Raw genomic sequence first — 17,856 nt, 5'->3', positions numbered from 1 at the left:
TCACACTCGCACTCGCACTCACACTCGCACTCTCACTCGCACTCAAACCCCCACTTGCCCTCACATTCGAACTCGCACTCACACTCGCACTCGCATTCACACTCGCACTAGCACTCACGTTCGCACTCGCACTCACCCTCACACTCGCACAGGCACTCGCACTCACACTCCTACTCGCACTCGCACACACTCGCACTCGAACTCGCACTCGCACTCAAATTCGCACTCGCAAAAAAACAAAAAAAAAACAAAAAAAAACAAAAAAAACAGAAAACGAAAAAAAACAAAAAAATAAAAAAATAAAAAAATTGCGCTCGCACTCACACGTACCCTCGCACTCACGCTCGCAATCGCACTCACCCTCACACTCGCAGAGGCATTCGCACTCACACTCACACTCGCACTCGAACTCGCACTCAAAATCGCACTCGCAAAAAAACAAACAAAAAACAAAAAACAAAAAAAACAAAAAAAAACAAAAAAAAATAAAAAATTAAAAAAAATTGCACTCGCACTCACACTCGCACTCACACTCACACCTGCATTCACACTCACACTCGCACTCTCGCTCACACTCGCACTCGCACTCACACTCGCACTCACACTCGATCACACGCACTCGCACTCAAAATCAAACTTGCACTCTTGCTCGCACTCGCACTCACACTCGCACTAACACTCACACTCGCACTCACAGTCGCACTCGAACTCGCACTCAAAATCGCACTCGCAAAAAAACAAAAAAAAAACAAAAAAACACAAAAAAACAAAAAAAAAATAAAAAAATAAAAAAATAAAAAAAATTGCACTCGCACTCACACCTACACTCGCACTCACGTTCGCACTCGCACTCACCCTCACTCTCGCACAGGCACTCGCACTCACACTCACACTCGCACTCGCACTCACACTCGCACTCGAACTCGCACTCGCACTCAAAATCGCACTCGCAAAAAAACAAAAAAAAAACAAAAAAAAAAACAAAGAAAAATAAAAAATTAAAAAAAATTGCACTCGCACTCACACTCGCACTCACACTCGCACTCACACTCACACCTGCACTCACACACACACTCGCACTCACGCTCACACTCGCACTCACACTCGCACTCGCACTCGATCACACGCCCTCGCAATCAAAATCAAACTTGCACTCCTCCTCGCACTCACACTCACACTCGCACTAACACTCACACTCGCACTCACAGTCGAACTCGCACTCAAAATCGCACTCACAAATAAACAAAAAAAACAAAATAAATCCCAAAAAATACAAAAAAAATAAAAAAATAAAAAAATTGCACTCGAACTCACACTCGCACTCACACTCACACCTGCACTCACACACACACTCGCACTCACGCTCACACTTCCACTCAAACTCGCACTCACAATCGAACTCACACACTCGCACTCAAACTCAAACTTGCACTCTTGCACTCGCACTCACACTCGCACTCACACTCGAACTAGCATTCATACTCACTCTCGCACTCGCAATCGCACTCAAACTCCCACTTGCCCTCACACTCGAACTTGCACTCACACTCGCACTCGCATTCACACTCGCAATCGCACTCACGCTCGCACTCGCACTCACCCTCACACACACAAGGCACACGCACTCACACTCGCACTCGCACTCACACTCGCACTCGCACTCACACTCGCACTCGCATTCACCCTCACGCTCGCACTCACACTCGCACTCGCACTCACACTCGCACTCACGCTCGAACTCACGCACTCGCACTCAAACTCGAACTTGCACACTTGCTCGCACTCACACTCACACGTGCACTCACACTCACACTCGCACTCGAACTCACACTCGCACTCAAAATCGCACTCGCGAAAAAACAAAAAAAATCAAAAAAAAACAAAAAAATAAAAAAATAAAAAAATTGCACTCGCACTCACACCTACACTCGCACTCACGCTCGCACTAACCCTCACACTCGCACAGGCATTCGCACTCACTCACACTCGCACTCACCCTCGCACTCGAACTCGAACTCAAAATCGCACTCGCAAAAAAACAAAACAAAAAAAAGCAAAAAAAAACAAAAAAAAATGAAAAAAATTGCACTCGCACTCACACTCGCACTCGCACTCGCACTCACACCTGCACTCACACTCACACTCGCACACACGCTCACACTCACACTCACACTCGCACTCGCACTCACAGTCGCACTCGCACTCGATCACACGCACTCGCACTCAAAATCAAACTTGCACTGTTGTTCGCACTCGCACTCACACTCGCACTAACACACTCGCACTCACACTCGCACTCGAACTCGCACTCAAAATCGCAAAGCAAATAAACAAAAAAAAACAAAAAAAAAGAAAAAAAACAAAAAAAAAACAAAAAAATACCAAAAAAATAAAAAAATTGCACTCGCACTCATACTCGCAGTCGAACTCGCACTAGCACTCAAAATCGCACGCGCAAAAAAAACCAAAAAAGAAAAACAAAAAAAACAAAAAACAAAAAAAACCAAAAAAACAAAAAAAAATAAAAAAATAAAAAAATTGCACTCTCACTCACACTCACACTCGCACTCACACTCGCACGCACAATCGAACTCACGCACTCGCACTCAAACTCAAACTTGCACTATTGCTCGCACTCGCACTCACACTCGCAATAGCATTCATACTCACACTCGCACTCTCACTCGCACTCAAACTCCCACTTGCCCTCACACTCGAACTCGCACTCACACTCGCACTCGCATTCATACTCGCACTCGCACGCACGCTCGCACTCGCACTCACCCTCACACTCGCACAGGCACTCGCACTCACACTCACACTCGCACTCACACTCGCATTCGAACTCGCACTCGCACTCAAATTCGCACTCGCAAAAAAACAAAAAAAATAATAAAATTGCTCTCGCACTCACACGTACACTCGCACTCATGCTCGCACTCGCACTCAACATCCCACTCGCACAGGCATTCGCACTCACACTCACACTCGCACTCGCACTCGCACTCGAACTCGCACTCAAATTCGCACTTGCAAAAAAACAAAAAAAAAAAACAAAAAACAAAAAACACAAAAAAAACAAAAAACAAAAAAAACCAAAATACAAAAACAAAACAAAAAAAAATAGAAAAAGTAAAACAAATTGCACTGGCACTCACACCTACACTCGCACTCAGGCTCGCACTCACCCTCACACTCGCACAGGCACTCGCACTCACACTCACACTCGCACTCGCACTCACACTCGCGCTAGAACTCGCACTCACACTCAAAATTGCACTCGCAAAAAAACAAAAAACAAACAAAAAAAACAAAAAAAATAAAAAATTAAAAAAATTGCACTCGCACTCACACTCGTACTCACACTCGCACTCGCACTCACACTCGCACACTCACTCGCACTCAAACCCCCACTTGCCCTCACATTCGAACTCGCACTCACACTCGCACTCGCATTCACACTCGCACTAGCACTCACGTTCGCACTCGCACTCACCCTCACACTCGCACAGGCACTCGCACTCACACTCCTACTCGCACTCGCACTCACACTCGCACTCGAACTCGCACTCGCACTCAAATTCGCACTCGCAAAAAAACAAAAAAAACAAAAAAAAACAAAAAAAACAAAAAACGAAAAAAAACAAAAAAAACAAAAAAATAAAAAAATAAAAAAATTGCGCTCGCACTCACACGTACCCTCGCACTCACGCTCGCAATCGCACTCACCCTCACACTCGCACAGGCATTCGCACTCACAATCACACTCGCACTCGAACTCGCACTCAAAATCGCACTCGCAAAAAAACAAACAAAAAACAAAAAACAAAAAAAAACAAAAAAAACAAAAAAAAATAAAAAATTAAAATAAATTGCACTCGCACTCACACTCGCACTCGCACTCACACCTGCTTTCACACTCACACTCGCACTCTCTCTCACACTCACACTCACACTCGCACTCACACTCGCACTCACACTCGATCACACACACTCACACTCAAAATCAAACTTGCACTCTTGCTCGCACTCACACTCGCACTAACACTCACACTCGCACTCACACTCGCACTCGAACTCGCACTCAAAATCGCACTCGCAAATAAACAAAAAAAAACAAAAAAAACCCCAAAAAATACCAAAAAAATTAAAAAATAGTACTCACACTCGCAGTCGAACTCGCACTCGCACTCAAAATCGGACTCGCAAAAAAAACAAAAAAAAGAAAAAACAAAAAAAAACAAAAAACAAAAAAAAACAAAAAAATAAAAAAAATAAAAAAATTGCACTCGCACTCACACTCGCACTCACAAATGCACTCACACTCACACCTGCACTCACACACACACTCGCACTCACGCTCACACTCGCACTCACACTCCCACTCGCAGTCGCACTCACAATCGAACTCACGCACTGGCATTCAAACTCAAACTTGCACTCTTGCTCGCACTCGCTCTCACACTCGCAATAACACTCGCACTAGCATTCATACTCGCACTCACACTCACACTCGCACTCGCACTCACACTCGCACTCGAACTCGCACTCGCATTTAAATTCGCACTCGCAAAAAAACAAAAAAAACCAAAAAAAATAAAAAAAATTGCTCTCGCACTCACAGGTACACTCGCACTCATGCTCGCACTCGCACTCAACATCCCATTGGCACAGGCATTCGCACTCACACTCACACTTGCACTCGCACTCGAACTCGCACTCAAAATCGCACTTGCAAAAAAACAAAAAAAAACAAAAAAAACAAAAAACAAAAGAAACCAAAATACAAAAAAAACACAAAAAAAACAAAAAAATAAAAAAATGAAACAAATTGCACTGGCACTCACACCTACACTCGCACTCAGGCTCGCACTCACACTCGCACAGGCACTCGCACTCACACTCACACTCGCACTCGCAATCACACTCGCACTCGAACTCGCACTCACACTCAAAATCGCACTCGCAAAAAAACAAAAAAAAAACAAAAAAAAACAAAAAACAAAAAAAAACAAAAAAAATAAAAAATTAAAAAAATTGCACTCGCACTCACACTCGTACTCACACTCGCACTCGCACTCACACACGCACTCTCACTCGCACTCAAACCCCCACTTGCCCTCACACTCGAAATCGCACTCACACTGGCACTCGCATTCACACTCGCACTAGCACTCACGCTCGCACTCGCACTCACCCTCAAACTCGCACAGGCACTCGCACTCACACTCGCACTCGCACACACACTCGCGCTCGAACTCGCACTCGCACTCAAATTCGCACTCGCAAAAAAACAAAAAAAAACAAAAAAAAACAAAAAAACAAAAAACGAAAAAAAAACAAAAAAATAAAAAAATAAAAAAATGCGCTCGCACTCACACGTACCCTCGCACTCACGCTCGCAATCGCACTCACCCTCACACTCGCACAGGCATTCGCACTCACACTCGCACTCGCACTCGAACTCGCACTCAAAATCGCACTCGCTAAAAAACAAACAAAAAACAAAAAACAAAAAAAACAAAAAAAAACAAAAAAAAATAAAAAATTAAAATAAATTGCACTCGCACTCACACTCGCACTCGCACTCACACCTGCATTCACACTCACACTCGCACTCTCTCTCACACTCACACTCACACTCGCACTCACACTCGCACTCACACTCGATCACACACACTCGCACTCAAAATCAAACTTGCACTCTTGCTCGCACTCGCACTCACACTCGCACTAACACTCACACTCGCACTCACACTCGCACTCGAACTCGCACTCAAAATCGCACTCGCAAATAAACAAAAAAAAAACAAAAAAAACCCCCAAAAAATACCAAAAAAATTAAAAAATAGTACTCACACTCGCAGTCGAACTCGCACTCGCACTCAAAATCGGACTCGCAAAAAAAACAAAAAAAAAGAAAAAAAAAACAAAAAACAAAAAAACAAAAAAATAAAAAAAATAAAAAAATTGCACTCGCACTCACACTCGCACTCACAAATGCACTCACACTCACACCTGCACTCACACACACACTCGCTCTCACGCTCACACTCGCACTCACACTCCCACTCGCAGTCGCACTCACAATCGAACTCACGCACTGGCATTCAAACTCGATTTCTGGCCTCCTAACTCCCCTTTGGCCCTTTTATCTGAGTCTGATTGTTCATTCTCTTAAATCTATGACCTACCAATAACCTCTCAATTAATTCCTTTTCTGCCTAATCTGCTAGGTCTATTTTTGCTGTTTATGTCCAAGACCACTAAAATTTAGAATTCAGGGGATGCCTGGGTGGCTCAGTAGTTTAGCGCCTGCCTTCAGCCCAGGGCGTGATCCTGGGGACCTGGGATCGAGTTCCGCATCGGGCTCCCTGCATGGAGCCTGCTTCTCCCTCTGCCTGTGTTTCTGCCTCTCTCTCTCTCTCTCTCTCTCTCTCTCTCTCTCAGTGTGTCTCGTGAATAAATAAATAAAATCTTTTTTTAAAAAAATGTAAAACTCGGTAACAAAAATATAGGAATCTCAAAGGGCTTTGTTGGCGTGGAAGGCAGACAGGATATTGTGAATATTCTGGAAAGCGAATCCAACAACCCAAGGTCTGCTGTATAGCAAGTTAATGGTCATCTACTGTCATCTAGGAATCTGCATTGCTAATGACTTAAGACTTTGTCACAGAGGAGAGAAATTTAAAGACTCAGAAAGTCTCCTTAAAAGAGAATGGTGTAATCACTTCCCTACATTTTCAATTTATGGCACAGGTTAAAATGAAGAGACTTCAGTGAAACTCCAAAAAGTGTATACAAAGGTTAATGAGACTTCAGTGAACTCCAAAAGTTACACAATTGTTCCCCTTTTTAACAGTTTATTGTTTAACATACAACAACCTGCCCATATTTAAAATGGACAGTATGATGTTTTGACATAGGTACACACTAGTGAAGCCATCATTGTAATCGAAATAATGAATATATCCCTCATCCCCAGACGTTTCCTTATAGCTTTCGATAAGGCTTCCCTTCTAACCCTCACTAAGTCATGCCCCCACTGACCTGTGCATCTTGATTGAGCAAATACTATCTGCTCATGGTCACTGTAGATTAGTTGGCATTTTCCTTTTTTTTTCTTTTTCCTTTTTTTGAACATTTATATCCATTTATTTGGGATAGCTGGCATTTTCTAGAGTTTTATGTAAATGGAGCCATATAGTAAGTCCTCTTTTGTTTGGCACCCTGAGACTTTTTAAATTTTCATCATTCTAGCACATGGGTAGTGTTATGTTCATACCCACTAGGATGGCTATCATTTTAACAATAACAACAACAAAAGAAAATAAAAAGTGTGAGCAGGAAGGAGAAATTAGAACCACCAAGCATTGCTGGTGAGATTGTACATGACCCAGCAATTTCACTACAAGGTATGTGCCCAAAATAGTTAAAACCAGATACTCAAAACTAGTCCTTGTCCACGAATGTTCAGAGCTGCACTGTTCACAGCAGTCGGAAGGTGGAAACAACCCAAATGTCCATCAGTAGATGAATACATTAACAGCATGTGGCACATACATAGGGTGCAATATTATTCAGCCATAAAAAGAAATGAAAGTACTAATCCATGCCACAGCTTGGATGAACTAAACAGTACATTAAGTGAAAGAAGCCAGAGACAAATCACATAGTGTGTGATTCCATGCATACGAAATATCTAGAGTTAGTTAAGTCCAGAGGAACAGAAAGCAAGCTGATGGCTTCTAGGAGCTGGGAGGAGTGTGTATGAAGGAATAATCGCTTCATGGACACAGGGCTTTATTTTGGGATGCTGAACATGTTTTGGAACTAGACAGTTAAGGTAGTCACACAGCTTTAAGAATGTACTAAATGCCACTGAATTGTTCACTTTAAAATAGCTAAACTTAGGGATGCCTGGTGGCTCAGTGGTTGAGCATCTGCCTTCGGCTCAGGGCATGACCCTGGCGTCCTGGAATCGAGTGCCGCATCGGGCTCCCTGCACGGAGCCTGCTTCTCCCTCTGCCTATGTCTCTGCCTCTGTGTGTGTGTGTGTCCCTCATGAATAAATAAATAAATAAAATCTTTTTTAAAAATAAAATAGCTAAACTTATATGCATAAGTTTAAATTTTAAAAAGATAACTCAGCATGGTCCCTGAAGTCCAGTGGTCTGCAGGTTTGATCAGAAGTCAGTATATTGGTGGTTCAAGTCCCCAGGGAAGGTGTGTTGCTAACCTACTCTTCCCCAGCCCTCCTGCTTCTCTGCCAGAAGGGACTTTTTCCTTCTTAATTCATCCCTGTTTTGTGACCAGATGAGGCATCTTTGCTGTATACCCAGCGAGGGCAAAAGCTCTGAAAAAACAACTACCCTAAACTGAAGCCTACCTAACCAAGGCGGCTTTCTCTTCTGTGCGCTTCGTATAAGGGGCCACCTTCTGGGACATTTAATTTTGTGTGTCAACTTGACTGGGCTGTGGGGTGCCCAGATATTTGGTCAAACATGATTTGGAACGTTGCTGTGAGGATGTTTTTGGCTGGGATGAACATTTAAATCAATAGATTGAATAAAGCATATTGCCCTCCCTAACGTGGGTGGGCCTCCCTCAATCAGGTGGCGGCTGGAAGAGACTGAAAATACCGCCTGCTCTCTCTCCAGTAAGAGAGAACTATCTGCTGGGTTGCCTTTGAGCAGGGACATCGGGTTTTTCCTGCTTTGGGGCTTTTCCTAGGTCTCCAGCCTGCTGGCCTTGATCTTTGGGCTTGAAGTGCAGTAGCAACTCCCTGGTGCTCAGGCCTTCAGGCTCCAACTGGAACCAAACCATCAAAACCGTCATCCCTCCTGGGTCTCCAGCTTGCCAACCCACTCTGCAGCTCGGGACTCCATAATCACATGGTCTGCAGAGACAGCTACAGGTGTACACTAGGTCTTCTATTGGTTCTGTTTCTCTAGAGAGCTCTAAGACCCCTCCCACGCGGGCCCCCTCTTCTCCTTCCTCGCATTAAGTCCTAGCAGAAAATCTGAGGGCTCTTCAGATTACAGGAAACGGAAACAGCCTCATCATTTCTTTTTTTTTTTAAATTGGAAACATGCTACTGAATGCAATTTTAAGGAGAAAATGCATACCTGTTAGCCCACTACCTTCAATCCACGTGGGAGCTGCTGCTAGGGCTGCTGAGGTGAAAACACTCCCCAGAGGACCTGTCCATCCTAGAGGGAAAGCCACGGAGGTTAGTACAGGAAAACTGTATGCTTAAGGGATACGCTGGGTAGGAAAAGTTCCGAGCTCATTCCCAAGGGTGCTGTGATTCAACTAGGGGTGGGGTCTGGGGAAAGGTTCCTGGTGGGTGGCATGGAGGAAGATGACTCAGTTTGGGAGAGCATGACCTTGGCTCCAAGGTGTGGGGTGAGGGCCTCTATACAGGAGTGGGCCTGGAAGCTCGGAGAAGTAGGCATGCCTGGTATTTGTAGCTGTGGGGAATAGTACAAAGGGAAGGCCACGTACCACATGTCTAATATTTTAAATTTCTCAAGCTAGGAAAGAGTAAAATACAATAAGATCTTCCCACTTACCTTGACAAAAATAGGTCTTAAAGGACCTATGAGGCCAGATGTGTATTTAGAATCCAGGTGGACTCAGCTCTGTGCCTGAGCACCGGGCTCGGGGAGGACCCTCCTCTGAATTCTAGCTCCTTCCAGCAGGGAGAGTGGTCTTGCGCACCCGTACGGACACCTCACCTCCCACTACCAGACTCTGTTCAGACCCCTGCAAGGAGCCCTTTTTTGGCCACCTGCTGATCCTTCCCAGCTCACACATGGGGGGGGGGGGTTGAGAGGGCATCCTAACCCACCCCTGCAACACTGACTGGGGCGGGGAGAGCCCTAACCAAACTTCAGGCCTTTGCGAGGGTCATTCCGGGTCCCACCTAACAGCACGGCCTAGAGGAGGGGTGCAGCAAAAATATAGGAAAAATCGTCCTCTTCCCTGGATTGACTTGTGACAGTCTTTCTTGCGACCTTTCTGCCCCTTAAAGTCTCCTTCCAGCCCCTGACCCAAGTGGCAGTCACAGCATCCAGCACCACACACGCCCCCTCAAAACACTTTCCAGACATTTCTAAAGATCTCCAACAGGTGCCTGCATCATTCTCAAGATCCTATTCCAAGAGACTCAGCCCCCGTGTCCCCCACACCCCTCCCTGGTGGTCTAGTGGTTAGGATTCGGCGCTTTCACCGCCGTGGCCCGGGTTCGATTCCCGGTCAGGGAAGCCTGTTCTTTTCCGCCCCACAGGCCGGCGGGGCTCCGGATTCTCGCCTACAGGCCAAGCTCCGGTCGTATGATCTGCTATTTTAGTAGGATCGGTCCTCATCTATTTACCATAGTTCCTGTCTTACAGGTAGAGCGAACTAATTATCATGTAGAAATATATTCTGGTTTTTACAAAAGACCAAGCAGCAGAGGATCTGGTAAAATCACGTGCGTTGTCTCCACCCCTGGAATGTAACTTAGGGTTTCCCTGAACGTGGGGGGGGGGCACATTGCCTCCATTGCTGGGAGCCTGCCTGCACCAGCCAAACCCTAAGAGTTGTCACAGTCATTTGACACAACTCCCTTGTGTCGGGTAGAAATGTTCTCCCAGGAAAAGAATGATTCCGTATTTTCCCATAAAGGGTGGCCGAGGCAAGTTTGAATCCCACGAGGACTTTCTCATTCTTCACGGGGCCCTTGTCCCTTCAACACCGGTGACACGACCTGTGGGCCTCGGGAAAGAGCCTCGGTTAAAACGGAGTCGCTCAGAGCAACAGTAGAAGGTGGCGGGTGAGCAGGAAGAAAACAGGTTTCCCTGACCGGGAATCGAACCCGGGCCGCGGCGGTGAAAGCGCCGAATCCTAACCACTAGACCACCAGGGAGGGGCGCCTACTGGGGCCCAGCAGCACCTTGTGACAAAGGATCTTAGGACCCAGTCAAGCCTGCGGTAGAAACTTCAGATGTCTGAAGAGTATCCCGGAAATTTTAAATAACCTTGAACGTGTTCCTCCTAACTGGAGTCCAGAGGGGCAGTGAAGCCTGCGTATGAGCAGAGAAGCTACTGGGAATATTCGTGAACACCGTCCTTGCTGCCATTTGCTTGTAGCGTTTGCTAGTTGCACACAGAATTCCAGAAGGACCCAGGAGGCAGGCAGTGGGCATCCGAGACTTGGTGGAGCATGAAGTGAGCCCCTGACCTCCGTGAGAACCTGCCGGCCCAGAGGCCACACTGGCCAACCCACGCAGAATTTGCTTCCAAGGCAAAAAGGAAGGCCTTCTAAGAAAAACCAAGGCCAAGGAATGCTCTCCCAGCCTGTCTCAGTGACTTCCCGGGTTAGCCAGCCGCTGGGGGGGGACAATGACACAGGAGGAAAAACAAAGTGAGCACAGGCCAGTGTCTTCTCCTTTCCATCCTTCCTTCCTTCCTTCCTTAGCAGCAAGCCCAAGGGAGGAAACGGCGTAGAACGTGCGCGCTTAGAAGTAAACTAAACCCGGTGGGTCAGCTCTGCGCCACGGCCCGGCCGGTCTGGTCGGGACAACCACCCCTGCCGCCCAGCGGCTGTGAGACCGGGACTGCGTGGTTCAGTGGTGCTGCCTGAGTTGAACGCTTTTATATGTGACCTGTCAACTAAACACAAATCCAGACTTAGATAAGGAGAGGACTTCTCGAAAAGGAGGGCATGCCCCCAGCTCGGAAATCTGCAAATGTCTCAAATCAAACAGCACAGGGTGATTCTTTCGCAGGGAAGGGCAAGCAGAGCTTAGCAGAAACTTTTAGGGGCAAGTTGAGGCAGCGGGGGGAGAGAATAGAGCGTCATGAGAGCAGCTTCCCAGGAAATGGGTTTCGCTTAGGTCAACAGAGAGTCACAATAAGCTAGTAAATGGGACATGCTCTGCATATTTGCTGGATCTTGGGGACACGCCACGGCCCGAGGGCCGGTGGGGAGGAGAGAAGCTCGACGACGGTTAACTCAAGCTAAGGCAGAGGCTGAGAAATGGGCCCTGCCCAATCTGATGAGAACTGGTAAAATCCACGCTAATTATTTTAATGTTTCTTTACATAGAACGACATTAAAGAGCGAATAAAAAGCCACCCCGACGAGCTGGGAGGGAAGGCCCAGGAAGGGGAGAAGCTTTACGTTTCACTACCTCTAGCAGCACGTTTCTGCTGACCGGCTCGTCTCCCACTGAGCCCCACAGCGCTGGTCGCTGATCCAAGGACCAGATGGTAAATTGAGTACAAATACATTTGCATTTTCATGGTTTGAGGCTTCTTTCTCAAACGTCCCAGCTGGAGTGGGAGGCTCGGTTTGGTTGGCCATCCTCCCCGTCCTGCGTCTCGACGAAGCGGCCGAAGACCTGCGGACGCCTGGGCTGCACCTACCAGGCAGGCCTCGGCTGCCCCCCAGGTGATTTTGCCTGTGGGACAGCGGACAGACGTCCACAGACGGTCGGTTCTCACGATGGCCTGCTGCCCCCTCCTCCGGCGGGAGCCCGGCAGGGCAGGCCTCGCTCCAGAGCCTGCAGTTGGATTTTGCTGCCCCGTTGCTTCTGCAAGGCGGAGCCTCACCCCTTGCTCGCCCACTCCCATGAGGGACCCGGCAGCCTCACCCCTCCCAGCAACCTCTGCATCCCCGGTGGGAAGAGGGGCTGGCTATGACCCCAACCACAACCCTGGGGGCGCAGGTGGCCTGGGCGGGGGAGGGGTGGAAAGCCAGTGATGTTTCTGACATTCTCCTCCACCTGTCACGGGGGCGGTAGCCTGGAGCTGAGGCACAAGAGCAACCAAAGCCCTGTAGCTAGTTGGTCTCCTTCCTCATTAGCGTAGTGGTGACTCATTCCCATCTTATTCCCATAAGAGACCAGGGTTTAGTAACTCCCGGCCATTGAACTGATTTGTTAGGCCACCGCTTCTGCTTACTCCTCTTATTTCCAAGCTTACACGTAAAATCAAGCAGTTAGTTACCATATAGGAATACATCCCTGTTTTACAAGGGATGAAGGGTGGCATTCTGATCCTGCAAGCCCGGTGGGGTATTTGCCTGGCTCTGGACTTGCCTGCCAGGTGCCAGCCACCAGGGGGAAGACCGAAAGGATGAAATTCCTGGGCCGCCTAGAACTCCAATTTTAACCATTTTAAGGATTTCAAAGTGAGTTTCATAGTTACTTATACTGTGCTTCCATTGACATAGATATGGACCTAAACCTTTCTAGATTTAGCAGATATCTGAATTGCTGTGCATGTTTCCGAGTGAAAGTGTAATAACAGCTCAGTGACTTTCAGGGGAGGAGGAGCATTCTGGAATCACTGGAAGGACATCTTGTCTCCACAGCCTGCCTGGATCTCAGGTGCTGATCAGCCCAGCAACCGGGTGTTTGACTCTGCCCTTTGTCTCTCTTGAGAATCACAGCTAGAAGGACTCATTCTTTTTTTTAAGATTTTATGTATTAAGAATTTTTTAAAAATAAGAAAAAAAGATTTTATGTATTTATTCATGAGAGACACAGGCAGAGACAGAAGCAGGCTCCATGCAGGGAGCCCGATGCAGGACTCGATTCCAGGACCCCAGGATCATGCCCTGAACTGAAGGCAGATGCTGAACCACTGAACCACCCAGGCGTCCCATGAACTCACATTCTTAATTCACACCTTTGAGTAAAGGATCAGCATTCTTACTTTTAAAATATATTTCAGTAAGAAGAAATGAAACGGGCTCACAGGAGAGGTTGCAGAGAGGCCGTTTACATCAGGCTAAGGTGCTCGCGGATGGGAGCCCCCACTGCACCCCACCCTGGCTGCCCCCTCCCTCAGCCCAAGGGTAGGGTCCCTCCAGCCAGCCCAGAGTCCACTTTAAGTTTTTAAGATTTTATTTATTTATTTGACAGAGAGAGGAAGAGAGAGCCAGAGAGCACAAGCAGGGGGAACAGCTGAGGGAGAGGGAGAAGCAGGCTCCCTGCTGGGCTGGGAGCCCAGGCCCGGGGATCATGACCTGAGCCAAAGGCAGCCGCTCCACCGACTGAGCACCCAGGCGCCCCTCGGGGTCCCCTTTAATTCTTGACTCAGGGCTCGACTTGGGGTGAAGGAAGCAGTGGCCTTCCCTCCGGCTGGAGCGGGGCTTTGGGAGAGATGAAGCGAAGTTCTGGGCTCCCGAAGTGGTGGTGGTGATTTCCAAGTCTGGCTTCTGGAATCACCCACGGCCGACCTGCTACCAGGCTCGGGATCACAAGCGCTGGGGCCCGGGCGGTGGCGAGCTGGGTGCTGGGCCCAGCAGGTGGTGGGCACCTGGGCGAGTCTCACCTGGGAAGCGGAGCAGGCGAGCACCTGGGGCGCGGCTGGTTGGCCGCCTTTGCCTTTTATCCAGCGCTCATTGGTGCCATCCTAGCCCTGGACAACCTTTCCTGAGCCGAGTGTCCTGCTGAGCTCTGTGCTTTGGAGTGACTTCACCGTTCTCCAACTTTCTAAGCCTTAGTTGGGTCTCCACTGAGAGCCCCAACTCCTCTGCACCCCCCCCCCAGCCCCGGCATAGGTAATGTGATCTTGTGATTTAACAAGAAACACACACCAGGGTCTTCATGCCAGGCCGGCGGCCAGGACTCCTAAAACCTCTAATTTCCCAAGAAATTACACCTAAGAAGAGGTGCTAGAACGCTCTTTTGTCCTAACATTGGTTCTTAGACCTGGCTCCTGGCACAGAGCTCCGAACGGAATTTCGGAATTTCCTGGGTGGGCATGTGTTCTGTTCTGACGAGGGGACTCCTGGGGGCCCCTGGAGAGCTTCAGGATGGGGCCTAGTCCCCAGAAAAACCATGATGATTGGAAGCTTGGAAATTTCAGCGACAGCCCCCCTCCTCTGGAGAGAGGATAATGGATTGTTCCTACCTGATGAGGCCTCCCCAGAAACAGTCCCTTAAGTAGGGGCTTGGCGGGGCTCCGGGGTTGGGGACCACAGGGCGGTGGTGGGGTGGGGGTGGCCCACACGGAAAGCCCGTGCCCCCCCAGGCACCCGACCCAGGCCTCCCTCCGTCTGGCCCTTCCCGAGTCCCCACCGGTATCAGCCCGAGCAGGCGGCCCAGGGAACCTGCGCGGCCCAGCTGGTCCGGCAGGCGCAGGTGCACCTGTGGGGCTGACGCCGGCGGCTCCAGGGTCAGCACCGCGCTGCCGGCAGGGCCAGGGCGCCGGGGCCCAGGCGGGGCCCCCCCACGTCTGGGGCGCAGACACCGAGCGTGAGGCGTGAAGGGGACTCGCGGGGGAAAGACACGGGAGGCGGGACGGAGGCGTCCTCCGCAAGGGCCAACACCCAGAGTTCTCCTTGTCTCGGACGGAAGCCGCTTTTCCGCACCCGGACGAGCCGGCGCCGGCCCCCTGCTTCCCCCTCACCCCCGCCCCCCCGACCCCCCGACCGGGGCGCAGCCGCGGGACCCGGCGAGGAGCGCCGTGACGGCCGAGGCTGCCTGCAGGGGGCGCCGGCGGTCAGGCCCGCGGCCCCCAGCGCCCCCCAGCGCCCCGCTCCCAGCACCGCCCCCCCAGCGCCCCGCGGCTTCCAGCGGGCCCCGCGCCCCCCGCAGCCCCCAGCGCCCCGCTCCCAGCACCGCGCCCCCCCCAGCGCCCCGGGGCCCCAGCGTCCGGCTCTCAGCACCCGGCCTCCCGGCGCCCCGCTCTCAGCGCCCCCTCCAGCACCCCGGCCCCCCAGCGCCCCGCTCTCAGCGCCCCGCCCCCCCAGCGCCCCGGGGCTCCCAGCGTCCCGCTCCCAGCACCCGGCCTCCCAGCGCCCCCTCCAGCACCCCGGCCCCCCAGCGCCCCGCTCTCAGCGCCCCCGCCCCCCCAGCGCCCCGGGGCCTCCCAGCGCCCCGCTCTCAGCGCCCCCTCCAGCACCCCGGCCCCCCAGCGCCCCGCTCTCAGCGCCCCGCCCCCCCAGCGCCCCGGGGCTCCCAGCGCCCCGCTCTCAGCGCCCCCTCCAGCACCCCGGCCCCCCAGCGCCCCGCTCTCAGCGCCCCCTCCAGCACCCCGGCCCCCCAGCGCCCCGCGCTCAGCGCCCCCTCCAGCACCCCGGCCCCCCAGCGCCCCGCTCTCAGCGCCCCGCCCCCCCAGCGCCCCGGGGCTCCCAGCGCCCCGCTCTCAGCGCCCCCTCCAGCACCCCGGCCCCCCAGCGCCCCGCGCTCAGCGCCCCCTCCAGCACCCCGGCCCCCCAGCGCCCCGCTCTCAGCGCCCCGCCCCCCCAGCGCCCCGGGGCTCCCAGCGCCCCGCTCTCAGCGCCCCCTCCAGCACCCCGGCCCCCCAGCGCCCCGCTCTCAACGCCCCGCCCCCCCAGCGCCCCCTCCAGCACCCCGCCCCCCAGCGCCCCCCCGCAGCGCCCCGCGGCTCCCAGCCGCCCCAGCCAAGCCCGCTGCGCAGGCACCCGCTGCCGGCCGGTTTCCGTAGTGTAGTGGTTATCACGTTCGCCTCACACGCGAAAGGTCCCCGGTTCGAAACCGGGCGGAAACACGCGTACGTTTTGGCCGCGACGCGTCCTTTTCCGGCCCCGGAGAGGGAACGCACGCTGGCCGCGCAGAGAACGAACCCCCGCTTGCAGCCGGCCCCCCGACGGCCGGGTTCCCGGTCAGACTCCGCCCGGTGCCGGTCCCTTCGGCGGGGGCCGCGGCGGACGCGCCTCCTCCGGGGAGTCGGCCGGGCTGGCTTTCCCCGAGGACGGCCCGCAGGACGGAGGAGCCCTGCCGCGTCCCCCGCCCCCCCCCCCCCCCCCCCGCCTTTACTGGTTTCTCTTCTCCGTCTGAGCTTCCACCCGCCCCCGGTCCGGGTCCCGGTCCCCAGCGGTGATGGCCCTTCTAGGTCTCCGCGGCCTCTCCCCACGGGGACTCCTTACGCCGTCGGCTCTCGGTCAGGTGGATGCAACAGGGTTTCCTCTAATTAGTCATTGTCACTATCCAACCCCTTCCTCCCCGCAAATGGGCAGTTTGCACACACACGTCACCAAAGAAGACAGATGAGAGGCAAAGGATCACACGAAAGGTGTTCACCATCGTTTATTAGGGGAGCACAAAGTTCAAACATGCTGGACAGGCCAGGCGGGGGGACAAGGGCTGCCCCACCCGGAGCTGCCCCCGGAGCCTGCAGGGGAAGCCGAGCTCCCGCCCTGCTGCTGTGAATGCAAAATCCACTTGCAGCCTCTTTACAAGTTAAACTCCTACGATAGGTCTCAGCCATTTTAATTCTTGGTATTTACCAAGTGGAAAGAGAGCACCAGGCACAACCCAAAGGCCATTTAACAGGTGACAGTGAACTGTGGTGTCCCCTGCGACAGAGTGCCTGTGACCCTCCGCCCCCAGAAAAGGGATTGAACCCTTGACACACCATGGCTCTTGAAATAATTGTGCTGGGTGAAAACCCAACCCAAACCAGAGCGCTGTGTGACTCCATTCATATAAAACTCTAGAAAATGAAAACTATAAAGACAGAAGCAGATCCGAGGTGGCTCGGGGAGTGGGAGGTAAATGGCAGGTGATGAATTAAAAGGGGCCCAAGGAAATTTTAAGGGGGGAAGTGATGAGTATGTTCATTGTCTTAATTGTGGCTAGCCTGTGGCTCACTGACCATCATGGGTCACTTCCTTCATAAAAAAATATTTTCAAATATTAAAAGCCTTTAAAAATATGCCAATATAGGGATGCCTGGGTGGCTCAGTGGTTGAGCATCTGCCTTTGGCTCAGGATGTGACCCCGGGGTCCTGGGATCGAGTCCTGTGTCGGGCTCCCTGCATGGAGCCTGCTTCTCCCTCTGCCCGTGTCTCTGCCTCTATCTCTATGTCTATCATGAATAAATAAAATCTTT

The 17,856-nt window shown here is 51.4% G+C and overlaps 1 protein-coding gene and 3 non-coding genes across 4 annotated transcripts in view; 3 read left to right on the top strand and 1 right to left on the bottom strand.

The window, feature by feature from the left end:
* Nucleotides 1–16,802, top strand: part of LOC129515149 (basic proline-rich protein-like) — a 38,075-nt gene extending 21,273 nt beyond the window's left edge. The window contains exons 4-6 of the mRNA XM_055333876.1: nucleotides 15,357–16,308; nucleotides 16,380–16,515; nucleotides 16,601–16,802. Coding sequence (XP_055189851.1) covers nucleotides 15,357–16,308; nucleotides 16,380–16,515; nucleotides 16,601–16,802 — 1,290 coding nt within the window. The remainder of the gene's footprint in view (nucleotides 1–15,356; nucleotides 16,309–16,379; nucleotides 16,516–16,600) is intronic.
* Nucleotides 10,197–10,268, top strand: TRNAE-UUC (transfer RNA glutamic acid (anticodon UUC)). The gene has a single exon. It is a non-coding gene; the product is annotated as a tRNA-Glu (tRNA).
* TRNAE-UUC (transfer RNA glutamic acid (anticodon UUC)) lies at nucleotides 10,841–10,912 on the bottom strand. Its single transcript has one exon. It is a non-coding gene; the product is annotated as a tRNA-Glu (tRNA).
* On the top strand, nucleotides 16,440–16,512 carry TRNAV-CAC (transfer RNA valine (anticodon CAC)). The gene has a single exon. It is a non-coding gene; the product is annotated as a tRNA-Val (tRNA).
* Nucleotides 16,803–17,856: the final 1,054 nt, after the last annotated feature.

This window comes from Nyctereutes procyonoides, unplaced genomic scaffold, assembly GCF_905146905.1.
Source record: "Nyctereutes procyonoides isolate TBG_1078 unplaced genomic scaffold, NYPRO_anot_genome, whole genome shotgun sequence".
Taxonomy (NCBI): Eukaryota; Metazoa; Chordata; class Mammalia; order Carnivora; family Canidae; genus Nyctereutes; species Nyctereutes procyonoides.
Note: the sequence above shows the minus strand (reverse complement) of the source record. Positions and strands in the feature narration are given on the sequence as shown.